This window comes from Alligator mississippiensis, chromosome 3 (genome assembly GCF_030867095.1).
Source record: "Alligator mississippiensis isolate rAllMis1 chromosome 3, rAllMis1, whole genome shotgun sequence".
Classification (NCBI taxonomy): Eukaryota; Metazoa; Chordata; order Crocodylia; family Alligatoridae; genus Alligator; species Alligator mississippiensis.
The window spans coordinates 94,080,864-94,107,202 of record NC_081826.1 but is presented as its reverse complement, the minus strand read 5'-3'; the positions used below and the strand labels follow the sequence as shown (position 1 = coordinate 94,107,202).

The 26,339-nt window shown below is 42.9% G+C and overlaps 1 protein-coding gene across 13 annotated transcripts in view; it reads right to left on the bottom strand.

Moving 5' to 3' along the window:
- The window catches only part of PTPRM (protein tyrosine phosphatase receptor type M), a 725,043-nt gene that overhangs the window by 280,021 nt on the left and 418,683 nt on the right, over positions 1 to 26,339 (bottom strand). For all 13 annotated transcript variants that reach the window (XM_059724225.1, XM_059724226.1, XM_014606664.3 and 10 more), the window contains one exon: positions 22,894 to 22,996. In XM_059724225.1, the coding sequence (XP_059580208.1) occupies positions 22,894 to 22,996 (103 nt within the window). The remainder of the gene's footprint in view (positions 1 to 22,893; positions 22,997 to 26,339) is intronic.

The following is a 26,339-nucleotide window of genomic DNA, read 5'->3' as shown; positions in this document are numbered from 1 at the left end:
TTGAGCTTTGCTGAAGCTCTGGCAATATTTTTTGGCATTGGGCCAAAAAGCCCCCATATTTTCTGTGAATTTACATTTGTGACATTTGGAACAATCAGAAAGTCCATTTCAAAGCTTTCTAATCAGCTTTACACTCTCCACTTAATTTCTCTTTTAAAGGAGCATAGAAAAATGGTAAGTATATAAATACAAGTAGAAAAATGCACTTTTGTACAGAAAGCAAAGTGCTTTGTCAACCAGTATTGCACTATTTGCCTCAAGTTTCTAGTTTACCAAGACAAATTTACAAAACTTATAACAATGGAGTAAGAGGCAAAGTCTTTGCATAGATTAAAACCTGGCTAAGCAAAAGGAAACAAGAAGAAAAGGAAAACCTAGGAAAGGAAGATACTTATTTAGCCTGGAAAGGAAGAGACTTAGAGGGACTTGAATGAAATATTCAGAACTATGAAAGGTGTGGCACAGCTGATTGGTCTTTGCTTCTAAACTCTGTTTTACAAAAAGAAATCTTGGAAGTCCAATGCTATTAAGTTGCAGATCATAGAAAAAGAAACCAAAAGTACATACTCATAGTGTGCATACAAAGCGATCAAACTGGAACACATCTGTGACATGATGAGGCTGATTGTAACCAATATTCGGCAACAGAGAACCAAGATTAGGCAACAGTCCAGTTGAATCACTTCGGTATCCAAGAAGGTCAAGAGCAGAGTGCAGGCCACAGGGTTGGTTGCTGAATAGGTTAATCATACAATCATGGGGCCAGAAGGGACCTTCAAAATCATCATTAGGCTCAGACACGGTCAACAAGGTGCTTGTCCAGTCTCATCTTGAACACCTCCAAGGATGACTGCACCACTTCTGCTGGGAGTGTATTCCTTTCAGTTTTTTTCTTATGTCCAGCCTGAACTTATCTTCTATTAGCTTATGCCCATTGGCCCTCATCCTCCCTTGAGGTGCCTTCCTGAAGAGTTGCTCCCTTAGATCTTGATGCTCACACCTGACATACTTGTAGACGGCTATCAAGTCACCTCCCAGCCGTCTCTTACTCAGACAGAACAGGCCCAGTTTCCGGAATCTTTCCTCATAGGGCCTATTCTCCATGCCTCTAATTATATGGGTGGCCCTTCTTTGTATCCTCTCAAGCTTATCCACATCCTTCTTGAAGTGTGGTGCCCAAAACTGGACACAGTACTCCAAATGTGGCCTCACCAATGCCGAATAGAAAGGGAGGAGCACCTCCCTGGATCTATTGGCAACACATCGGCTAATGCACGCCAGAGTTCTATTTGCCCTCCTGGCAACCTCATCGCGCTGTTGGCTCATACTCATCTTCCGGCCTATCATGACCCCCAGGTCCTGTTCAGATGCTGTGGCAGCCAGTGGACCATGACCCATTGAGTAGTTATGGTGATGGTTCTTCCTACCCAGATGAAGAACCCTGCACTTCTTCCTATTAAACCTCATCTGATTCCATTCATCCCATAAATCCAGTCTGTTGTCATACTGGATCTTTGCCCTATCCTCTGATGTGCCCACATTTCCCCACAGATTGGTATCATCCGTGAACTTGATCATTGAGCTTCTTACCCCTTCATCCAGACATTAATAAGTATGTTAAAGAGCACAGGGCCAAGCACTGACCCCTGGGGGACACCACTGGAGACAACCCTCTAGGATGAGGCCATCCCATTGATTACAACTCTTTGGGATCAGCCTCTAAGCCAGATGTCCACCCACTTCACTGTAGACTTGTCCAGCCCAGTACCCTCTGGTTTGAGAGAATTCCATGGTAAACAGAATAAAAGGTTTTACTGAAGTCTACGTAAATGACATTAACCTCATGTCCCTCATCCAGATGTTTAGTTACCTGGTCGTAGAAGGCCCGGCATGATCTACCCTCAACAAAGGTTGTGCTAGCTCTACCACACAAGTGCAATTAGTTCATTTTCTGCTTTGCCAAAAGAGTTGGTAGCATTTGAGGAGTTTGATTCTTCCCATCTACTTCCAACCAGGGAAACCCAGGGAAAGGAAAGAGTGAATAGAAATCCAACAGGTCTCCTTTCTTCCAATATGGGAGTCAAAAAGACCTTTTCTCATCCTCCAACCAGAGGAAAAGAAAATGGGTTCAGAATCTTCTAAGAAAACAGAATGAAAAGATACAGCAGTCAGCCTCCAGGGAAGCTACCATTTTCTCTGGGTTTAACAAGTCGAGTCATAAATCCAAATTCTCTTGATGAATTAGTTTCAAGGTATGAGCACATCTTTAGAAAATATCCCAGCACACTGTAATCAACTTAGGGCAGCAGTCAGCAACCATTTTAGGCTGCAGGATGGAGCAACGCAGTTCGGGTCAAAGGCAGGAGGATAACCCGGCACTAGGATGTAGCTGCAGCTGGTGTTCTTGTCCAGGCAGCATAGCAGAAGCTCCAACAACTGGTACTTCTCCCTATGGCATCACGGAGAGAGCAACTGCTGCCAAAGACCCCTGCTGCTGAATGCTGCTAAAGTCCCATGTCCGTAGGCCAGATTCAGTAGATCTGTGGGCCAGTTGCTGACCCAGAGAATTCACTGCTGCTGGAAGTCAGATGGTTTAATACTGTGCTGGATTTAGGAAAGGGTTGGATAATTTGACAGCTAACAATTTTTACAGATATGTAAATGTAAACTCCAAGATTTATCAGAAGTCTCACATTTGAAGAAATGAAGTGATAGTTTTAAGTAATAAGGAAGGTCTCTTCAGTCCCACACTCATGTATAAGTGATTGGTTAAATTAGATTTTCATTTTGCTGGTATTAGACAACAAGCAAGACACCACAGCACTGGATAAATCAGCAGTGCTGTGTTTCAAATATAAGATCTTTTGTGCTCATCCATTATGGACAGAACATAGTGCATAACGGCCCTGGCAGATGTTACATTTATAGCAAAAATTAATGCCATAAATTGCAACGTGAAAATGCTGAACCAGCCACAAAGATTGTCCACATCTAATCAGCTGATTGTCCACATGAGCCTCAAACAGCCCCAGGTCTCAGTTTGAGAACATCTTTGTGGCTGGTTTGCAGTTTTTTGGAACCACAAACTGACTAAATGCAGCAAAAGCGATTTGTGGTATGGGGTATACAGTTCCTCAGATCCCAACTGTCCCATTATTTTAATGTGTGACAGGGGCCTTTAAAACTCTACTTCTGGGTAGCAAAGATTTTAGTAACTGCTGCTTGTCTTCTCTTCTTTTCAACAAGAACAAAACTATTGTAGGAACGTGACTTTTTTTTGAGAGGGCACAAGGTTGGCAAATGTAGCAACACCCAAATGTAAAACTATAGGGAAATTGCATAGACCTTGTTTAAGCACAATGCAGTTATTAAAACGTACACATGTAAATGCAAATTAACACACAAGGAGATCGATCAAAGTCCTTGAATACTATAACAGAACAGAGCACTATTCTCTAGAGCAGGAGATAAGCTAATAGATTTACAAATGTAATGTTAACACTGGAGCACTGAGGCTATTCCGTTTCACAAAGCTGTGCTGGAGGCTTATCCCCACATTGGGCTAACGAATTAAATAACTGGATGTATCATAATTAGAGGCCACAGCTAGAGAAGGAACTCTTATTTACATGAGCTCCCTCCCTCCCACTTCTTCCCCCCTGCTCCCCTTTCATGGATGTTCTGCAATTTGCTGAGCTGTGGTACAGCATAGGAAAAGGGATGCTTTCAGAGACAGTTGAATGAGGGCAGAGCCAATTTCAATGGCTTCTGTGGTTTTGAAGCTTAGAAGCATTCATTACTGCATAAAACACTCAGAGCTACAATTTACCCTGTATTCAAACCGATCTCTTTACGTGGTCTCTTTTTCCATAATTAGAGAGTATGGAGAACCAGTGGATCCCAGTTTATGAGACTGAAAATAGAGATAGGTGTCTCTGTGGCAATATTCTACTTTCCTTTGACTCTTTCAAAACTGCAATATACAGGCTCTTCAGGGCACTACTTGGAAGCAGAGAATGAGATAGGGACAAACAGGCACTATTTTTATTTCATTTTCTCTTCATTCCCAATCTTGCAGGCCTTTGGTGGATATATTAATGCTGCCCTTTTGTCTCGTCTCTGCAGGTAAGCGCAACCTCTTTTTTGGGGTGATTCTGACAGAATTAAGCACAGATGAGTCCCTGACAGCATGACTCCTTATAGTTCTTTCCAGGAGAAACCTGACTATAGATGAAAGGTTTTGCTTTATTGAGGATCAGAACAGCTATTAAATACAGATGAGAATCTAGCCTTGTGCTGCTACCTGCCCCCTGCCCTGCCAGGCTAATTTTGAAACAGTTTCAGCGTCAGATATTATTATATAGTTAATTTATTCACCTTTGCCTTATGTCCCACAGTAATCTCTTCCCAAATTCTAAATCTCTGCCTAAAACACTTCTATAATGCCTGTGACGTCTATCCTGACATTCTTAAAGTCTGTTTTAGGTGGAAACATTTATATTGCTTCTTACTAAATACTTGCTGCTTTCACTCGTTTCTTTATGTCACTTACTGTAATCTGGTTGAGCAGATTATCTTTTATTTAGCAATGTTTTACAGTTATGGCGCTTGTTGCAAATGCCAGTGATTTTTTTCCTCCTAGTTAAATGAACAGAATTACAAAGAAAAGTTTTTCATGGCAATGTTCAACAATATGAAAAATACTTTAGAATACAGTCTGCAAAATGGCAGTTTCATTCAAGAGTGCATTGATATCTGTTTTTCTCTCTGCATATAGCATTCTCTCCTCCTTTTTCTTCTTCTATAAATTTATTTATGATTGAAGGAGAAATATGGACTTGTTCGCTTCTCAGATCAAATGCTACTTTAGTACAATTATATTTAAAAACTTACACTAAAGAATGTTCTTTAGATTGAAATTAGGAAACATCAAAATTCAGTTTGCCTGGTAAATTTAATTCTATCTCCTTTTGTGCTTGTTCTACTTTACTAAACTAAGCCTTTATAAGTGTTCTGTTCAGTGTCAAACACAATACTTGTTCACTAATTAAAATAACACTTGTAGCAGAGAAAATCTGAGGTCAGCTTCTGTATAAAGCATGTGTTGTAGAATGAAAGTTGGCCCTCAGTAACTAAAACATGATTTGGTAATCTCAAGAGCTGTGTTTTTCTAAGGGACCCTGTAAAGCAGGAGCAGGCAAAATATGGCCTGTGAGCCAGATGTGGCATGCCATGCCATTCTATCTGGCCCATGGAACCCCTAAAAATTTAGAAAATTAATATTTACCTTCCCCCAGCTGCCTGTCAAAGATGACAAGAAGCCAGCAGCAGCAGGACCTAAGTGAACCAGCAATAGGACCCAGAGGCAGCAGCAGCAGCAAGGCCCACCTTTCCCACCACCAGGCTCTGCACCCCAGAAACTTCTGCCTAGCAGAGGCTTTTGGCCTGGGACCCTAGGGCTGTTCACCGCCTCCTTCTGCCTGAGAGCAGAGAATCAGATAAGAACAGGTAGGGGAGGGTGGGGAGGAAAGGATTGCTGGCACAGCAGGAGCCAGCCCAGCCCAGCTGGCACCATGCAGTTGCCGGAAGGAACCATTGCCAGAAGTGGCAGGTGGGCAGGGAAGAAAGAAAACAGCAGGGGAAAGGCAGCAGCGGTAGGCGCAGTGGGGAAAGTGGCAGCGGGCAGGAGTGCAGGGCCCCAGGGGTCAGGGCTGGTGGCAGCAGGACCCACCTGGGAACTGCAGGGGCTGGGCTGGTTCATGCTGCATTGTGCGGTCCCACAGTTGCAACAGGAAACTGTGCACTGTCAGGAGGTGCCCGGCTGGGCTGCCTGGCTCTGTGTCACACAGCAGAAGGCAGCAGGAGTCAGCCTGGCCCCCAAAGTTTCCAGCTGGCTCCTGCTGCTGCCCCTGTTGTGGGGGCCGCACGCTTGCAGCTCCCACTGTGGAGCTGGCTGCCTTCCCCACCTCCTGCCACACAGGTCCATGAACTCTGTCAGGAGTGGAGGCAGCCCTGCCTCCCTACTTAGTCCAGTGCAACACTTCCCCTGGTGTGAGTGTGGGAGCTGCAGGTATGCAGCATGGGGCCCCCATGATAGAGGCATTCGGGCAGGCTGTGCTTGTCGATCTCCATGTGCAGTGCTGGCTGGAGCTGTGTCCTGCCAGACGTCAGTGCCTGTGCCAGCACAAGCACCCTGAGCCCACCCTGCCTGCTGCTGCTGCCGCCAAGTGGGGGAGTGGGGGGGGTCCCCTCACCCCCCACCTTCCCTCACACCCCACTAACCATACATACCCACGACCTGCCCCCACAACCCCACATATACACCCCCCCAACATATCCTATGCCCTTCCACACCCCCACCCCACACACTATGAGAGTGAGACTTTATTTTTGAGTTATTATGCAATCCCTTCTATATACAGTACAAAAACAGAAACCATGACTAATATTTTTTATAATAAAATTAAAATGTTTTAGTAGGTGTTTGGCTTCTAGTGTATGATTTGGTTTTCTTCTGGTTCTAAGATGGCAAACCTCCCCTTCCAAAAGGAGTATTTCTGAGTGGCAAGGGGCGGGACATCCGGTGTTAAAGGTCAGGGGTGAGGGGGTGGGACTTCTGGTCCCAATATGGCAACAAAGGTTGAGGCAGCAGCCAAGGGGCAGGGCTACCCATGTGGCCCTTGACAGCTCGCCAAAACTCATTAAGCGGCCCTCCACCTGAAATAATTGCCGGCCCCTCCTGTAAAGGACCCAATTTGGGACTTTAGGCTGAATCGGACAAAGAGCTTTATGAATTGCTTGCTAAAAAGTTTTTGTTCAGTCTGGTAAAAGTCTCTGCCCTGAATTTGCTCTGCAAAGGTCAGCATATAAACATAAAAACTAAGATAAATAATGACATTTAGAAAAATAGAATCAAAAGAGACATACTGCCTTAAAAAAACATGTCATATAATCCTACTTCTAGTTAAATATTGTTCTTGAACTTCACACTAATGGTGATTCTAATTCTTCTCATTAGAATTTAATTCTTCTTCTGATTTCCAGTTTCAATTTATTCATGACCAGTTTTATAAATTTGTTCTTGCACTTACATTGTCCTTAAAAGTTTTTTCCCCTTCCCAGTTGTTTTTCCCCCATGATATATTTATCGAGGGCTATTGCATGCTGCCTCAGCCTGCATTTTGCGAGGTTAAACAAGCCAAACTCTTTTTCAAAATAGGTTTCCATTTCCCTTACAATCTCAAAGCCCTTCTAGGCCCTCTTTCCAGTTTGATATTTTTTCCTTGAACATGGTAACCAGCATTGTACAGAGTAGTCTAGATAAGGTCTTACCAACATCTCATACAATGGCATTAATATCTTCTATTTCTGTTGGAAATGTTTCACCTGATATATCAAAGAAACTTATTTACTATTTTCATAGCCACATCACACTGGTGATTCCAGTTATACTGCGATGAAGCAATTCACCTGGGGCTTTCTTCTCCTCTGTCACTTCCAACAGGGGTCCCTCTACCATACAGTTGAAGTTTCTGTTGTTATCCACTAAATTCAAGACCTAGTACTTTGTATTATTGAATGTCATCTTATGTCCTTACTCCAGTCTTCAGTGTCATGCAGTTCTTCCTGCAGGATATTGTGATCCTCTTCTGTATAAGTGATGACTTCATTGATTTTTATTCTACTTGCTTAAAATTTATCACCTTTATATTTGGGATGTAAGTAGAGATAAATACAGATTTTTGTCAGATAATCTAAGACTATTCATTTCGTTACTTTATAATGCAGTACAATGCATTTGTTTTAAGTCAGTCATTGGCATCAAACTTTTTATGGTGCTTCATTTTAAAATATTACATCACTATAAAGCTCATGAAAATAAGTGAATTTGCAAGCACCTAGCAAGATAGAGGGAAACTCCACACATTTCACCTAACAAACAGACGACATGCAATAACTTTAAGATTTCAGCACCAGACCTGTCCAGTTATTTATGGTTTCCAAATATGCTTTGTGAAGAAAATGGGATTATTCAGTTGGAAATATTCAATTCCTTTTCCTTGGGAACTCTACTTCCTTTGGAATTTAGAGCTCAAGAGGAGAAAGACTAATAAGATTCAAAACAACAAAGGAAAAACACCTCTCCAAGAAAAGAGAGAAAAATCTGTAAGCCATAGAGTGCAAATCTTCTGCAAAATGATCTTGCTTAGATGGAAAGATGGCAAATGCACAATGTACAGTAACAATGAATACTTGAAGTGAGTGTGGAAACCGCACCATCCTGCTGGACCTGTTTGTGCTTTGGAACTTACTTTCATTGACAAAGCCAGTATTTATCACTTTAACTCCTGTTAACACACAAGAGCAAAATAAAAGCAGGGAGGGAGGTGCTACCTTTTTTGTGCACATTAGTGGAACTGTTGCTGGATTGTATTCTTCATTAGGGAAGTATAAAACACAAAGAAGAGCTTGAAAAGTTCTCTCTTAGATGACCCAGATTATCTTACGGTGAAAATTGGAGACATCATATACCAGAAGTAAACTGTCATCAGCAATTGAGCCAGACTAGATCTTTGTTCCGCCCTCTTGATGGCCAGAGGTTTAGGAGGAAGAGAGGGCCATAAAACAGGCAAACTCAGGGGCATACTGGGAGGATTCTTTTCATTTTGGCCATGAGATCCCAACTGAAGAGGCTAGTAAGAAACTACTGAATTATAAAACTGAAGAAATGATCTGCCTCTGTCTAAGTTTAAGAAATACTTTATACTTTCGTCAACCCTGGTATTGCTTAGCTCTAGTTTATTTAAATCATTACAGATTAAGTTTTAATAATTATGTTAATAGAAAACAGGTAACATTATCTGCAGGGTTATCAGTGACATCTGGCACTGCTGCAGCAATCAAGGAATCAAAGTCGCATTTGCCCAGTGATTCTAGTAGTACTTGCAGCAAAACTTTCATGCAAATTTCAGATCAAGCCAGCATGACACACAGAGCTGCTCTAAATACATTTAAGCAATATGTGCCAAAAATTCCAAGTCAAATCACAGCAAAAATTCAAGGACAAGTTCTACTGCATAACAAAAAAAGAATTACATTTTTATAGCATAGGCAATTACTTTACTGTTCCCACAATGAAACTGAAATTGCCCCTTCAGCTGTAAATAAGGATACTTGTTTGCTATAAAGACATGACAATTATGGGCATCAATAAACTCCATCCCTCCTGCATTTCAGACTTCCCCAAGCAAGTCTGCTGGCTGCCTTATGGATAGTAAAACTATGATCTGGAAACACGGTTTACAGACAATGGCAAACAGCAGGAGCCAAACAAGCAGTGTGCCATTGAACTCTACACTTTTGCAGAGCCTTATAAGAAAGAAAAAGATTAGGAAAGGATGTTTGGGTGCCTATACACATGCTCAGGGTGGTGGGTATTTTAATTAGATTGGCTCTTCGGAGCCAATCTAATTAAAATGCCCACGGTGTCTCATGTCCTCCCTTTTAAAATGGCGCCAGGGGCATGTTAACTAAAACTCATTCAATAAGCTTTAATTAAAGCATCCCCATCGACATTTTGAAATGTGGGATGCTGACTACATGAGATGCCACAGTATGTGGGAGTGTTCTGATTAGATACTCGATTAACTGAGTCTACTCTGATGCGTTCTAATCAAAATGACTCAGAGCATGTGTAAAAGTGCCCTTTGTCACCAGCAAAACAACAGAACAGAAATTTCTCCAAGAACAATACTCGTCTGATGCCACTTAAAGTACTTCAATAGGACATGTCCAACATATAGTATCTAGCCATATTTGATCACAACCGCTTTTTTGGTCTTATATTCTACTTCACATGTATATCTAGGCTGTTTTTGCTTCTACAGTATAACCTAATAAATCTGGTATGCTTGGGACTGAGCACCTGCTGGATATTTGAAAATGCTGGATTTTTGAAATCGGAGTGGCGGCCAGTCGCAGAGCTGGGGAGGCAGAGGGAAGTGGTGGCCGATCTTGGAGCAGCAGAGGGGAGTGGGGATGGATGGCGGCAACAGCCACCATGTGCATTCTTCTCCCTCTGCATCTGGGGGGCAGGGGAGAGCGGTGGCTGGTCCCGGAGCAGTGCTGGATTTTTGAGAATTCCAGATATTTGTGATCCAGATTTATGAGGTTATACTCTATTAACTCTGATAAGTGGAGAAACTTGCTTTTTATCTTAAAAGGCTGCACTTTACTCCTACAGCCTGAACTGCTTGTAAAGGAAGGACTTCTCCTAATCCCTTCAGTGAATGTTCTGCCCCCAGAGGGAAGAGAAATGAAGCAGGTACCATACTTTGGACTGCACAGGGTGCTGAAGGTACTCCCTTGCCCTGTAAATCTGTATAAAATCTAGGCAGAATTTGGCCCTAAGAGTTCGTCCCATTCCTCTTTAAAAGGTGCTACAGTGGTTAGGACAGGTAAGTGAATGACTTGAGACCCTCTGGGTTAAAATCCGTGGGGAACACAGCATAGGGGACACTATAGATTCATAGATACTAGGGTCGGAAGGGACCTCAATAGATCATTGAGTCCGACCCCCTGCATAGACAGGAAAGAGTGCTGGGTTCAGATGACCACAGCTAGATGCTTATCTAACCTCCTCTTGAAGACCCCCAGGGTAGGGGAGAGCACCACCTCCCTTGGGAGCCCATTCCAGACCTTGGCTACTCTAACTGTGAAGAAGTTCTTCCTAATGTCTAGTCTAAATCTGCTCTCTGCTAGCTTGTGGCCATTATTTCTTGTAACCCCCAGGGGCGCCTTGGTGAATAAATACTCACCAATTCCCTTCTGTGCCCCTGTGATGAACTTATAGGCAGCCACAAGGTCGCCTCTCAACCTTCTCTTGCGGAGGCTGAAGAGGTCCAGGTGCCCCAGTCTCTCCTCATAGGGCTTGACCTGCAAGCCCTTAAATATACAAGTGGCCCTTCTCTGGATCCTCTCCCAGTTATCCACATCCCTCTTGAAGTGCGGCACCCAAAATTGCACGCAGTACTCCAACTGCGGTCTGACCAGCGCCCGATACAGGGGACGTATCACCTCCTTGGATCTGTTCGTCACGCATCTGCTGATGCACGATAAAGTGCCATTAGCTTTCCTGATGACTTCGTCTCACTGACGACTCATGTTCATCTTGGAGTTGGCTAGGACTCCAAGATCCCTTTCCGCTTCCGTGCCACCAAGCAGGTCATTTCCTAGGCAGTAGGTATGCTGGACATTTTTCCTCCCTAGGTGCAGCACTTTGCACTTCTCCTTGTTGAATTGCATTCTGTTGTTTTCTGCCCATATGTCCAACCTGTCCAGATCTGCTTGTAGTTGTTCCCTGCCCTCCGGCGTGTCCACTTCTCCCCACAGTTTTGTGTCATCTGCAAACTTGGACAGAGTACATTTCACTCCCTTGTCCAAGTCGCTGATGAAGATATTGAAGAGTATCGGTCCAAGGACCGAGCCCTAATGGACTCCACTGCCTACACCCTTCCAGGTCAATACTGACCCATCCACTAAGACTCTCTGGGTGTGACCCTCTAGCCAATTTGCCACCCACTGGACTGTGTAGTCATCCAAGTCACAGCCTCTTAACTTGTTCACCAGTATGGTGTGGGAATCTGTATCGAAGGCCTTCCTGAAGTCTAAGTATACGACATCAACCCCTACTCCTGCGTCCAGGCGTTTTGTAACCTGGTCATAAAAAGAGACTAGATTAGTCAGGCATGATCTACCTGCTACGAACCCGTGCTGGTTTCCCCTCAGCATAATTTGTCCTGCCAGGCTCTCACAAATGTGAGCCTTGATAATTTTTTCAAAGACTTTGCCTAGGATGGAGGTGAGACTGACTGGCCTATAGTTGCCTGGGTCCTCCTTCCTCCCCTTCTTGAAAATGGGGACCACATTGGTGGGTGTCTACTACAGACCCCCTACCCAGGGTCAAGACCTTGACCAGGAGTTCACCAGGGAACTGGCTGAGGCTGCATGCTCCCGGTGTATGGTTGTCATGGGAGACTTTAACTACCTAGATATCTCATGGGAGGAGCACTCAGCCAAATCCGAGCAGTTGCAAAGCTTTCTTTCATGTGTGGATGACCTCTATCAGATGCAGGAAGTTTACGGGCCGACAAGAGGTAAAGCGCTGTTTGAACTCGTACTGGTGACCGGGAACGACCTAATCAGTGAACTGACAATCGAAGGGAAGCTGGGTGACAGTGACCATGAGCTGATCACCTTCACCATCTGCCGTAAAGCTAGCAAGTCAGTCAGTAATACAGAAGTCCTCGACTTCAGGAAAGCTGTCTTTGACAAGCTAAGGAGGCTTGTCAGAGAGGCCCTAAAAGGCCACAAACCAATGGAGAGGGGAGTTCAGGACGAGTGGTTACTCCTCAAGGGAGCAATCCTGGATGCGCAAGCAAAGTCCATCCATCTCGGAGGAAAGGCAGCAAAAGGGCACAGTAGGCCCCTTGGCTCTCCAGGGAACTGGCAGTCCTCCTGTGTCTTAAAAGAAAGACATACAAAAGATGGAGGACTGGAACCACCACCAAGGAGGAATACTCTACTCTGGTCCAGACCTGCAGAGAGCCAACCAGGAAAGCCAAGGCTGCGATGGAACTCCAGCTAGCTACAAATATCAAGGACAATAAAAAGTCCTTTTTTAGATGTGTGGGGAGCTGGAGGAAAAGCAAGGGCAACATTGGACCCCTGCTAAACCAGATGGGGCAACTGACAACCAATGCCCAGGAAAAAGCAAACTTGCTAAATGGGTACTTTGTGTCAGTTTTTCACCAGTCCCATGGGACGGCCCTGCCCACTGTGGGTCAGGGAGGCCCAGGTGAGGGAGATTCCTTGCCCTCCATCGAAGCTGACCTCGTGAAGGAACACCTTCAGAGGCTGGATACCTTGCAGTCGCTGGCCCTGATGGGTTACAACCAAGGGTACTCAGGGAGCTGGCGAGCATCATAGCTCAGCATCTGGCACAGATCTTTGAGAGCTCTTGGCGCTCTGGTGAAGTGCCTGATGATTGGAAGAGGGCCAGTGTTATGCCTATCTTCAAGAAAGCGAGGAAAGTAGATCCGGCAAACTATAGGCCCATCAGCCTGACCTCTACCCTGGGGAAGGTCTTGGAAAAGATTATCAAAGAGGCCATCCTTAACAGACTAGCTGAAGGCAATATCCTGAGGGATACCCAGCATGGGTTTGTTGTGGGTAGGTCTTGCTTGACCAATCTCATTTCCTTTTATGACCAGGTGACTTATCACCTGGACAAGGGGGAAGAGATCAACGTTGTATATCTTGACTTTAAAAAAGTCTTGGATCTGGTATCCCACAATCACCTCTTGGCTAAACTGGCTAACTGCGGCCTCAACCTCACCATGATCTGCTGGCTAGGGAATTGGCTCCACGGTAGGACCCAGAGGGTGGTGTTGATGGGAGTCAATTGTCTTGGTGCACTGTGACCAGTGGGGTCCCTCAAGGCTCTGTCCTAGGGCCTATAATATTTAACTTCTTCATCAATGATGTGGACATTGGTGTCAGAAGTGGACTGGCCAAGTTTGCCAACGACACCAAAATCTGGGATAAAGCATCCACAGCTGAGAACAGGAGGGTGATCCAGGCAGATCTTGACAGGCTCATGAAATGGATGGATAAGAACCTGATGGTGTTCAACACTGAAAAATGCAAGGTTCAGCACCTTGGGAAGAAAAAGCTGCAGCATGCTTATAGGCTCGGTAGTGCTACACTGGTTAGCACTACAGATGAAAGGGACTTGGGGGTCATCATTGACCACAAGATGAACATGAGCATTCAGTGTGATGCTGCGGCTAGTAAAGCGAGCAAAATGCTGGTTTGCCTCCATGGATGCTTCTCAAGCAAATCCTGGGATGTCATTCTCCCATTGTACTCGGCCTTGGTGAGGCTGCAGCTGGACTACTGCGTCTAGTTTTGGGCTCTACAATTCAAAAAGGATGTGGAGAAGCTTGAGAGGGTGCAGAGAGCCACGTGCATGATCAGGTCAGGAAAACAGGCCTGATGATGAGAGGCTGAGAGCCATGAGGACTCTTCAGCCTCGAAAAGCACAGGCTCAGGGGTGATCTGGTGGCCACCTATAAGTTTATAAAGGGTGCTCATCAGGATCTGGGGGAATGTCTGTTCACCAGAGCGCCCCAAGGGATGACAAGATCGAATGGTCACAAACTCCGCCGCGACCAATTCAGACTGGACATAAGGAAAAACTTCTTCACTGTCTGAGCCTCCAAGGTTTGGAATAGATTGCCGCCGGAGGCAGTTCAAGCACCCATTTTGAATGCCTTCAAGACACATTTGGATGCTTATCTTTCTGGGATCTTATGATTCCTTCTGACTTTCTGGCCCTGGGTCAGGGGGCTGGACTCGATCCTCCAGGGTCCCTTCCAGCCCAAATGTCTATGAAATCTATGAAGTTAGGGCAGACGGAAGCAGCAATGCTGCTTTGGGCAGTTTTATATTTTAGAATGTCTTTGGTATTTTTCAACAGAACCTAAGGTGTTGAATGTACATCCCATGGAATGGGTTTTCTTTTAGACTGAAATATAAAATCAGTTATACACACACAAAAAAACCGCATTAAAAGGATGCTAGGTTACAAAGTCAAGCATTCAAAAGGGAGGAAACATTTTTTTCCTGCTAAATCTCATTTCTTCTGCTTTGTATTTCCATCCTGTAATGGATTGTATTCTATCCCCTGTGTGAGGCAGGGGTCCTGTGGATAATAATAAGCAATCGTGTAATTAAAGGCTGTATCAGAAGGCATGTCCACAAAGTCTAAATCAAGTTTGCACAGACAACCTCTATTCTGGTGTGTCCTAACTTGACTTTGAATAAGTTTTAGGATAACTTTTTTTGTATGGAATTCCCCATTATGATATCCCTGCTTTAGAAGAAGATTTAAAATAGTATATGATTTATAACTGTAACTCTTCCACCCTCTTCATTCATCATGATCAACATCATCATCATCGTGGTTTGAATCTTGAACTTTCCGCACTATGGCACTTAAGCTTCAGGACTAATTCCACTAACTGGCAGTACGAATGCTGTCATCCCCAAGAGGTCATTGAAGGCTGACACCAAGCACTCCAGAAACTCACTGAAAGAGCCTCAGCTCTGTCTATCTCTCAATTTCCTTCTGTCCCACCACAAGGCTCCCTGATGATAAAGTGGTGGTCTACTAGGGACATGTACTCTTGTATTTAATCAAACCTAAGATGATTACCCACCCCCCTCAACATGGGGGTGGTGGAAGCCCCTTGTCTTGGATTTGAGTACAAAGACAAGGTGGGGGAAGGGAGGGGAGGAGAGAGAGAGAGAGAGAGAGAGAGAGAGAGAGAGAAAGATCAGACAGCTGCTGTGGCTCTAATTCTGGCTCTAAGCTCAGGTCGGGACCAGAGTCTGAGCTGCTGCAGTTGCATGCCCTGGCCCCTTGCCCCTCATAACCTCTGCCTCTCAAGCCTGCCCCCACAGCCTGTTAGACCCTTTTGGTCAGGCACAACTCTTGCCAACCAGCAGTGGCTGCAGTTCCAGTCGTGGGACAGTGCTGCATGGCTGGGCAGGGGCTGCACTTCCATGTGCTCTATGCCCCAGGAGGATATGGAGCTGAAGCCATGTCTGACTATAAGGGCGGGGAGAGGCAGACAATGTAGGGAGTGGAGGGCTGAAGGGGGAAGAAGCTGTGTGGAGAGAAGGAGAAAGGGGGCAGAGATTGTAGGGAGCAGGTGGGGGGGCAGAGGCTACGGGGGGGCAGAGGCCACAGGGGGGCCAGGTGCCAAGGGGGTACAGGCATGAGAGAGGCAGGCAGCAGGGAGAAGAAGTGGAGGGGGATAAAGGGTAAGAGGGCCACTTGCTGGCCCCCCCAGCTGCCTGCTCCTGCCATTATTTTTCCCTCTATAATGGGGGAAAGAAGGGGATGAATTTAAGATGATCCTCTGATAATTAGATTCTATAACAGATGTATACATTCTCCATATACAGAATCTAATTATTGGGTGGGTTGCCTTAAATTCAAAGTTGTCTTGGATTCCGGTAAATACAATAGTTAAAACCTTTATCTGGAGGAAGCCAACCCCACCCCCTACCTGCCTCCAGAGTTGGGAAGGTTCATGGACCATGAAAAGCAAGTGGTGAAAGGAGCTGCAGGAACTCCAAAGTGAGAAACTTGTTTCTCCCTTGATCTTTCCTTCCCCCAGCCCATGCTACAGTTACTCTAGTAACTGTCAGGTGTTCTCATTGCCAAGTGTGCTGTTTATTTATAGGCAGCAGCATGAATGCAAAACTTAAGAAAATGTAAGGTTTTTTGTTCTGGCATCCTTTCAATATTTTGCTGACTACACAAGTGAGAGAAAGGAAGTAATGAGATTCAAATTAATGTAACCTGAATGGACTTTACAGGACAAAGAAAATATATTTTTCCTTGCCAAGTTTCAAAGGCTTGCAGTGAACCAGGGAGAAATTGTAAAATTTCTCTAAAAAAAAGGTCACAAGAATCTTTTGTAATAGTATATGTCACACAACCTAAACACAGGGGTCAGTAGTAGCATCTCACTGAATAAAATAAAATAAATGTAATCACTGGGTATTACTTTCCACCTCTTACTATGACCTGCAGAAAATCTGACTCTGTATTTGAACCTCCCTGCAGTTCCTGAAACATTGGGCAAACTTAGTTTTGTCATGTAGGTAAGGTAAAAGCTAAACTAATGTGAATAAGCAAGTCTGAATATATTTACCACTTCCCCTAGTTTACAACTACATATAGTTAGGGTTTGTTGTTAATTTGAATTTCCCTTTTATTTTGAACTGTGTTAACACCACTGTCATAATTCAGAATTCAGATGAATACTTACAATTTTTAGACCCTAAAAGTTTGAAAAGCAGCAACACTGATATTTAAGAAACTCTCAGAAAATCTGTTTTCATTAAATTTTTGCGCTCGGTTATACTTTGTATACAGTTATGGTCAAATCAAAGAATATCAAACCATAAAATTAATATCTCACCTTAACAGAGAATAGTTAATCAACCACATCAAGCATTGGCTTCCAATGAAGTGCCAGGATCAGAGACCCCAATCTCAGTATGACAACCCTTGGGAGGTTATTTCATTTCCATCACTTAGGGTGCTTAACCTATTATATTATGTCAATCATTATATATCAAATAAGAATCCAATATGCATTGCTGCCTTATCAACAGCTAAAAAAAAAGTAAAATAATTTGTACCTGGAGCTAAAACATTTGGCCATGTCCACATGAGTGTGAACATGTAGGTTGTGGCACCTCAAAACCTTTTAAGGTTTCACAAAATGCATGCAGCGCATGTGGATCTGTTTGCCACACTGCATATTTGCAGCACAATGGCAAAATTAGATACCAGCAAACCCCAGTATCTAAAAAAACTGGAGAAAACAAAAAGCTGCAGCGTGCCAAATGTGGCTGCAGCGTGCACCACCAGGAACCAGAGCCTTGCCAGCCAGTCTCCGGTTCTGGCTGCCAGCCAGGCTCCATGCACCTGGATTGCTGCTGCTGCAGTCCAGGAGGCCCCAAGGAAAGGCTTCTTGCCCAGATTCCCCTACCCCAGCCAGGGCAATTTGCTGCGTGCCAGAGCATGTGTGCAGGGGCATTCCCTGTGGACAAGCAGCAGTGGCACAAATACATGCCAGTGCTATTTGTTCCCAGGGAAACGCATGTTCCTGTTATGTATAAAACTCTTCAGCATGGATTTTTGTGTGTGCATGTGGGGGGTTGAGGGAGTCTCTAATTTACCATGCAGTGCCAGAGCACTTCTAGTGTCCTGGAACCCTGCTTTTGCTTCACATACCAACTATTTAATAGTAGTCATGCTTTTTCTGCTTCAGGTTTAGCCTAACACTTAAGCTAACTCCTTACCTTCACTAAAATCCATATGGTATAAACAATTAATTTAACTTTTCTTAAAGCATTTTTGGGTAATAGTGTATTCCGTAAATGTATTTTCCTAGAAAGTATGTGGTTTTAAATAAAACTTGTCTTTTAAATTTTTTGCTGAAAGAAATCCACAACAATTTCTAAGTTCTAGAATTTAGTTTTAGGTAAATTACAAGCATTTTATCTAGCTTAGTTAACATAGATTTCATAGACGTTAGGGCTGGAAGGGACCTCGTGAGATCATCAGGTCCAGCCCCCTGCCCAAGGAAGTCAGCTGGGGTGAGATGACCCCAGCAAGGTAAGCATCCAGGTGTTTCTTGAATGTATCCAGAGTAGGTGCTTGCACTACTTCTGGGGGAGTCTACTCCAGACTCTGGAGACTTGGAAAGTAAGTTTTTCCTTATGTCCAGTCTAAAAGGGTCTTCCAGCAGTTTGTGACTGTTAGACCTTCCTTTCCCTTGGGGTGCCCTGGTGAACAGATGTTTTTCCAGTTCCTGATGCACACCCCTTTTATACTTATAGGCTGCCACCAAGTCCCCCAAGCCTTCTCTGCTCCAGGCTGAAGGATCCCATGCATCTCAGCCTCTCCTGATATGGCCTGCTCTCTTGACCTCTAATCATATGCGTAGCTCTCCTTTGAACTCTCTTAAGCGTCTTCACATCCTTTCTAAAGTGTGGAACCCAGAACTGGATGCAGTAGTCCAGCTGCAGCCTCACCAGGGCCGGGTAAAGTGAAAGGATGACTTCTTGGGTCTTGCTTCAGATACATCAGTAGATGCAAGCCAGAGTTTTATTTGCTTTGTAGCATATATATTTATTTGCTGCAGCATTGCATTGGTGGCTCATATTTATCTTGTGATCAATCATGACCCTCAAGTCTCTTTCGGTCATGGTACTAGTGAATATAGCACTGCCGAGCCTATAAGTATGATGTGGGTTCTTCCTCCTGAGCTGGAGCACCTTGCATTTCTCCGTGTTGAATGTAATCAGGTTTTGATCCGCCCACCTTGTGAGCCTGTATCCCCAGCCTACCTTCTAGTGTGACTTGGTGTCATCTTCAAATTTAGCCAGTCCACTTCTGACACCCAAATACAGATTATTATGAATATATTAAAAAGTACTGGTCAGAGTACCAAACCCTGGGGGACACCATTGGTCACCATGCACCATGTTGACTCAGTTCCATTGACTATTACCCTCTGGGTCTGACCGTGGAAACAGTTCCCCAGCCATTGGATTGTAAGGTTGTCAAGGCCGCAGTTCCCCAACTTTACCATGAGGAGATCATGGGAGACCAACACAAATGCTTTTTTGAAATCCAAGTATATGACATCAACCTCTTCTCCCTTGTCCATGTGATGCATCACCTGGTCATAGAAGGAGATGAGGTTGGTCAGGCAAGACCTACCTGCAACAAAACCATGTTGGCTCTCTCTCAGAATGTTGCCTTCCGTTCGCCTGTTGTTAATGTTTTCTTTGATGATTTTTCTCAAGATCTTTCCAGGGATTGAGGTCAAACTGATTGGCCTGTAGTTCCCTGGATCTTCCTTCTAACACACTGGCCCTCTTTCAGTCTTCTAGAACCTCTCCCAACCACCATGAGTTCTTAAATATCGTGGCCATTGGCTGTGCTCCAATGTCAGCCAACTATTTTAGCACTCTTGGGTGCATTCCATCTGGGCCAGTTGACTTGAGGATGTCCAGCCTCTCAAGCTGTTCCCTTATAAGAGCTCTACTAATTATATGCATATGATTGGACTTACCCTGGTAATCCCTGGGTCCTGTCAGGCAGGGTGATCCCCTTGGGCTGGTGGAAAACCAACACAAAGTAATTATTGAGGAGATTAGTTTTTTCCTGGGTGCTGGTTGTCAACTGCCCCATTTGGCTCAGCAGGGGTCCAATGTTGCCCCATTTTTTTCCCTGACTTCCCATGTATCTGAAGAAGGACTTGTTCTTGTTCTTGATTCCTGTAGCCAGTTTGAGTTCAGTTTCAGCCTTGGCTTTTCTGGTGTGCTCCCTAGAGGTGCGGGCCAGTGCTGCATAATCCTCCTTAGTGGTATTTCCTGACTTCCATCCCTTGTGAGCTTCTCTTTTCAGATACAGAAGATCCATTAGTTCCCTATTGAGCCAAGGGGTTTCCCAGCCCTTTTGCTACCTTTCCTACGGGCTGGAATGGACTTCCTTTGTGCTTTTAGGATCATGTCCTTAAGGAGTGACTGCTCATAATGGACTCCCCTCCCTGTCAGGTCGTGATCTCTCTGGGTCTTGACAACCAATCTTCTGAGCTTGTGAAAGTCAGCTTTCCTAAAGTCAAGGATTTCTGCATTGCTGACTGATTTGCCAGCTTTGCGATGGATACAGAAAGTGATCAACTCATGATCACTGTCACCTAGCTTCCCTTTGATCCTCAGGTTGCTCACTAGATCATCCCCTTTGGCCAGAACCAGATCCAGCAGCGCCTTACCTCTTGTTGGCCTGTAGACTTCGATAGAGCTTGTCAGTGCAAGTGAGGAAGGTTCACGACCAGTCAGATTTGGCCGAGTGCTCTTCCAATGAGATGTCAGGGTAGTTGAAGTCTCCCATGACTTAACAGAGAAATGAGTGAACATTTTCCTTATTACCAAATGAATTAGAAAGAAATTCAATTACAAAACAATGTCTATAAAACACACTGGACAAACTGAAATGAAAACAAGAAATATTTTGCTGAATTAAACCTCTGGTACAATATGCTTAAATAATGTTCTTGGTATGCTACTTGGTTTGTATAACTATTGTGCAGTTGCAAACAGAGGTGCCTGAACATTTTGATAAAGACTACCCTCTGGGACAACCTTTAATTGATAAACAGCAAGCATTTCCAGCATATATTATGGTTGTTGGTGAAGGCATTGTAAATAAGGCAGCTTAAATATATTCTACAAAAATAAAATATTTAATTGTGGAGAGAAGTCAGAATTCCGTGTGACCCTGAGCATAAGCATCACTGACTTGAATGCTAGATTTTGTGCTCTCCCTATCCATCTCAAGAATTAAAGAATTTTACGTGACATTCCTGATGTATTGATCAATAAAATGACAACAATCATTTATACTGAAAGTTTAGTGCAATTCCAAGAATCTGCATTAAGCAAGCTGGGTGGTTGTAGCAGAATCAATAGACAACCTCTTACTTAGTGAAGTGCATAAATGAAGTATGGCAAAATTTTCAACAGCCAATGAATATACATTAAAATAATAAAATCCATAAACAAGAATCTGTTCCGGAAACTATGCAATGAAATTATGTGTGAAAGCATAAAGCACAATCAAATCTTAAAAGTATGAAAGAAATCCTGACTTTATTTTTTATTCTTTAACTTTTTATTTACACTACTAGTTCACAGCCAGCACTAATTTTATTTCAAGTACTGCAAAAGAGCTTTGTAAATTTACTGTCATGTGTTCGTGTGGTTCTGCCAGCTCCATAGTGTGATGTTATTCTAAATCCCTCCCTCTATTTCCCTACCCACTGATGGTATGTGGCATTTTAAAATCTCCTAACTAGCTCCTCTGCATTATGGTTTTGATTTTCAGTCTATCAATACTGCTAGGAGTCAACTGCCTTTAATTTAGTAGGGTAGATGAAGGCAACTGAACTTATTTTTTATTTATGATGTAACATGTTTGTGTTTATGCTGTAACATACCCAATTGTTAACATGCTGCGGAATTCTAATTCAGGTAATTCGGAAGGACTGTCATACAGCAGCATAAGATGAACCAAATATTATTTAAAACATAGGTTTTAAACAGGGTACCTAAAAAGAGGAAATTGTATGTGATTCTGTTCGGTCCAATTCAAATAATAGCATATTTTATCGCTTTCAATTTTTTTCAACTGCTTCATGAAAAAAGATGCTAAAATAGAAAATAGGGCTACACATTTTTTCTCTCTTTCCTTTCTTTGACAACTACCTACAGTATAACCTCTTCCAATAATCTAATTAAACACAGGATACTCTAATATATTAAATAATAACATGCAATTCAATATTCCTTTGTTTTCATGTCTGATAAACCAGAATGATATTTCTAAAATGAACTATAATTATCAAAAACTACAACATCAAAGTGGAACTAATACACCTTGACAGGTCTTCATTTGGGATGTAATCTCTTCCTTGGAGTAATAAGAGCATGTTTGAGTCTGTCTGATGAAAGCAAAAAACCAAAACTTCTTTAAAAAATCTGTAATTTCTGCAATCTGGAACTTAATGATTTTAATTAATTGATCTCATGAATGATTCTCATGTAAAGTAATTTGATCATTCCTCACTCTACTCTGAAAAACAGATGTTTTTTTTTCTAATCACTGTACACAGAAACACAACTATCAAATACAAACCACAGCAATGTGAAAACTATAACTATATTAATGGGTGGTAGAAATCTCTAGTATTTGAGCTATTGGTTTTTCAGTCTCTCTTCTCTGTTCCTAATAAACTGGACATATTAAATGTAATCAGTATATTAATTTTACATTCTATTTTTGATGAGTTCCCTTGGTAAAAATTGATCATCTTAAATATTTGTGAAGTAATAATGTAGCAGCTCAAGATAAAAACAAATGTTATATGCCCTTGAACTTATAACACTGCAATAAGCAATTACCTAAAAGAAGTAAAGAAACCACCCACACTACAGCACTGTGGCTTTGTTCCTTATCTTCAAAGAACAAGCCACTTGCATCTGAATCAAATCCTTTAAACAATACCCGAACACTCAAACATCAAAGCACTTTCATTTTCTCCAGTTATTTAATTTAATTAGCGCTAATACAGACATGGATTTAGACAGTGATTGCTGTTGTAGAAAATCCTCAGGAAACACATTCAAGAAATTAATCAATTTAGTTTTAATTTTGTAAAGATTTATTCCTCTCTATACCTGACAGGAGCTCCTCTGCTCTGTGCAGGTTTCAGCAGGACTGTCACAGTGCTGTCAGTTTGATTCAAAGGTGTTTCCAGCTCATATGGTGGCATAGACGGTGCTAAAACAAACAAAACAGAACAAAAAACAAAACAGAGGCAAAATATGCTCGTTATTTCCATATTTGTTTGGTTTTTTAATGAACTGTATCTTTACTTTAACCGTTTATTTAAAAAATGTGTCACTACAGTTTGATGCATTGGTTCACCTATAGATGCTACTACCTCATGTGGACAACATGTAACACTGAAAAGCAAGAAGAGTTACAGATTATCGCCCAAATAAGACCTGGACCTTGATTTTGGAAAGCAGAGTGTAGAAATGTTTTTTTCTAGAGATGTAACTGACTGCCAAAGATAGAGTTAAGTCCTAACAGTGACAGAGTCAAGGCTAGACCCCTGGAAGGCTAGGGAGTAGAAAGCCTGTTACTTTACTGTAATTAGTTTTTTATATAAGTTCCTGGAAATAATAAAATGTTGCTTTCATGCCACAAGTCTCTTCAAGCTACTGCAAACTATTACAGACAACAATTTAGGGCATTGTCACACGTTCACTTTGCAATGGTGGCAAATTATTGAAATGTTGTGATGTACGTGTTGGAGTGGTGTCATACGCTCCTTTGCAACAACTGCAAATCATTGGAATGTGGTAACCTAAAGTTAATACAGCAGACGCTTGCCATTTGTGGGGGATACATTCTCATATCCCCTGCGAATGGTGAAATCCGTGAATAAGGCACTGCGTTCATGAACACCATCTGCATTCATGAATGCAGCACCCCTGGCAGCTGGGAGCAGGGCACGGCTGCACTGGTGATGGCGGCAGTGCGGTGGTGGCAGCGGGAGCCAGAGAGCAGCAAGCATGGAGCTCTGAGGAGCTCCTTTAAGTGTATTTAAGACGCAGGTTCAGTATTCACAAATACTTGAAACCATGAATGCCGAACCTGCGAATAGCAAGGGTTTCCTGTATGTGTTAAGAGATAAACCTTGCCTGAAAGGGAACAAATCTTCAACAACCAGAAGGCACCTAACACATGCTAAATTACTTGAATATACATCTGCTTGCATTTTAACTGCACTTAGTAAGTGTTAAGTTGAACATGTGGCATCATCTTTAGTTGGCCTGAGAGCCATCTCAATTGCCTTCTCCAGCACAAGTTACTATGCTCGGTCAATAGCTACTACAAATTTCTGAGACAGGGCTAATAGAGAACTCTGCCCTTTCTGACGGCTAGATCAGAGAGAAGCAGGAGCCATTTTGGCAGCCATTAATGTGCCATCCATGCTTCTATTTCAGGAAAGAAAAAGCAGCTTTGCTGCTTAAGAATCACACCCCTATTTTAGAGGGCTGATTTTGGAAGAAAAGATTTTTTATTAGACTACGATGGATCATTTTATCCACCGTTGCAATTAAGACAATTTTGTAGATGAACTTGGGAGCTGTTTTAACAGTGAATAGTAACAGTCCTCAACAGTTTTGACAGGAAATCAAGAATTTCTTATTCAACTGAAAAGGAAGTATAGATTTAGAGAAATTAAAATCCATTTACCTAAACTGGAATTTGGCCAGCATGCAGCATTAATACATCATTTATTGTAGAAAGTGCTATGGGATATTTAAATTGTTAGCAGTAAGAATGCTGGTTTTACATCATACCAAAAAGCTGTGACAGCAACAAATGACCCTAAAGCTTCATACTGGGATGTTTGCTTGGGGGACAGGATGAAAAAAAGAGAGTTCTACTACCTGAATCTTCAGCACTATTTCCCATAGCACTTTAAACAGGGGTTTTAAAGGATCATAAGGAAGGTAGACTCAAGTCTGTTTGAAATTCTATAGGACCTGTGTGGCTAATACCCTTAGGCTCCTTCAAAAATCCCAGCCATAAGACTTCCCTGGTGATGTTCCATAAGCCACTGATAAACCTAATCCTGCTTGTATTGATGACTGTGGTCAGATGGCTTCCAAGTGGTGTTGGCTATATGGAGCAATTCCACATAAAAACATGTGTCATGCAATGTAAACTCCTAGAACTGATCTCTATGGCTAGGGACAGATATTACACATAAACTGGTTTAAGTGATCAGAAACTAGTTTAAACCTGTAACAGAACAGATATTCAGTGCACATAAACCAGTTTGATAATGGCTGAAACCAGTTTGAGATAATCCTGGTTGAAAAGTATCAGACTTAACTGATTTGGCTCAAGCTGGTTTATGCAATGTCTGTCCCAGAACCCTTGCTGGTTTAAGATAAACCAGACACTCCTGGCATGCTCTCTGGGATGAGTGGGGCTCTCTGCTCCACAGCAGGGCTGGCCCCTTACCTCTGCTCCCTGGTTGCAGCTCCGTCCCTCCCTCTCTCTCACCACTGCCTGCTAAACAGGAATTCCCCACTTCACTCTGCCTTGCAGAGAGGTGTCTGTGTATTAGCTAGCAGACCACATGCTGGCTACAGTCCATGCTGAATCAACAGGCAGAATCAACAAGTAGCTGGTAATGTCCTTCTGTTGTTTTTTTAATTGGATGATAAACACTGTTATCAATTCCCTCTAGGCTAATCAGAGTTTCCTGCCTGAGCCTGGCCACACACCCCTCAGCTTCATGCTGTGGAAGGAAGGGAAGGCTGCTTTAGCACCCTCTGGCTTCTAGCCTGAGCCACTGCAGACATATGCCTGCATTTCTGGGATGTCTGTCTGGTTAAAAAACTGATTTAGCCTAGCCAGGTTAGACTAACCTATAAAGACTGAATCGATTCAGGCTCAGGCTTTTTGAATGTCTGTCCCTACCCTATATCCCAGTTCTTCTCTTCTCTGAATAGTACCTTCTTCCCATTCTACAAAGGCCTGGCTGCCAACCTAGTTCACACTTACAGTGCAAGCAGCCGGGCAGATTTCTTGCAGACAAAAGTTCTACTCAACATCATGGAGTAGAGTACTGGACACAGTCTTTATTTTCTGACACTAATTATATTCATGGCTTTTATTAAGAATGTTTCTTAGCTGATAATCACCAACTAAATATATCCCTACAATAACCTGTATGAATAATATTTTCTAACTTCCATTCACTGTCCTTTCCTCAAGTAATTCATTGCTGTGTTTCTGAATAAAGCTTTCAATGTTGATCACTCCATAACAAAGGCAGAAAAGGTGACAATGAGAATATCAGGGAAACAAGATGATAAACAAAGTCCCCTGGTTAGCTTGCTTTACATTTTCCAAAAAGGGAAGACTGACAAAGAATAACTAATTCAAGTTTTTATGAATATTCTTCCAAGACCACATGGCATCTGACTGTCAGCTTAATTCCCAGAAACATGGTCAAAAGATTGAATATACAGAGTTTTCCATTATAGAACTTTGTAACATATTTGGTCATCCATCACATATGTACTTTAGCATA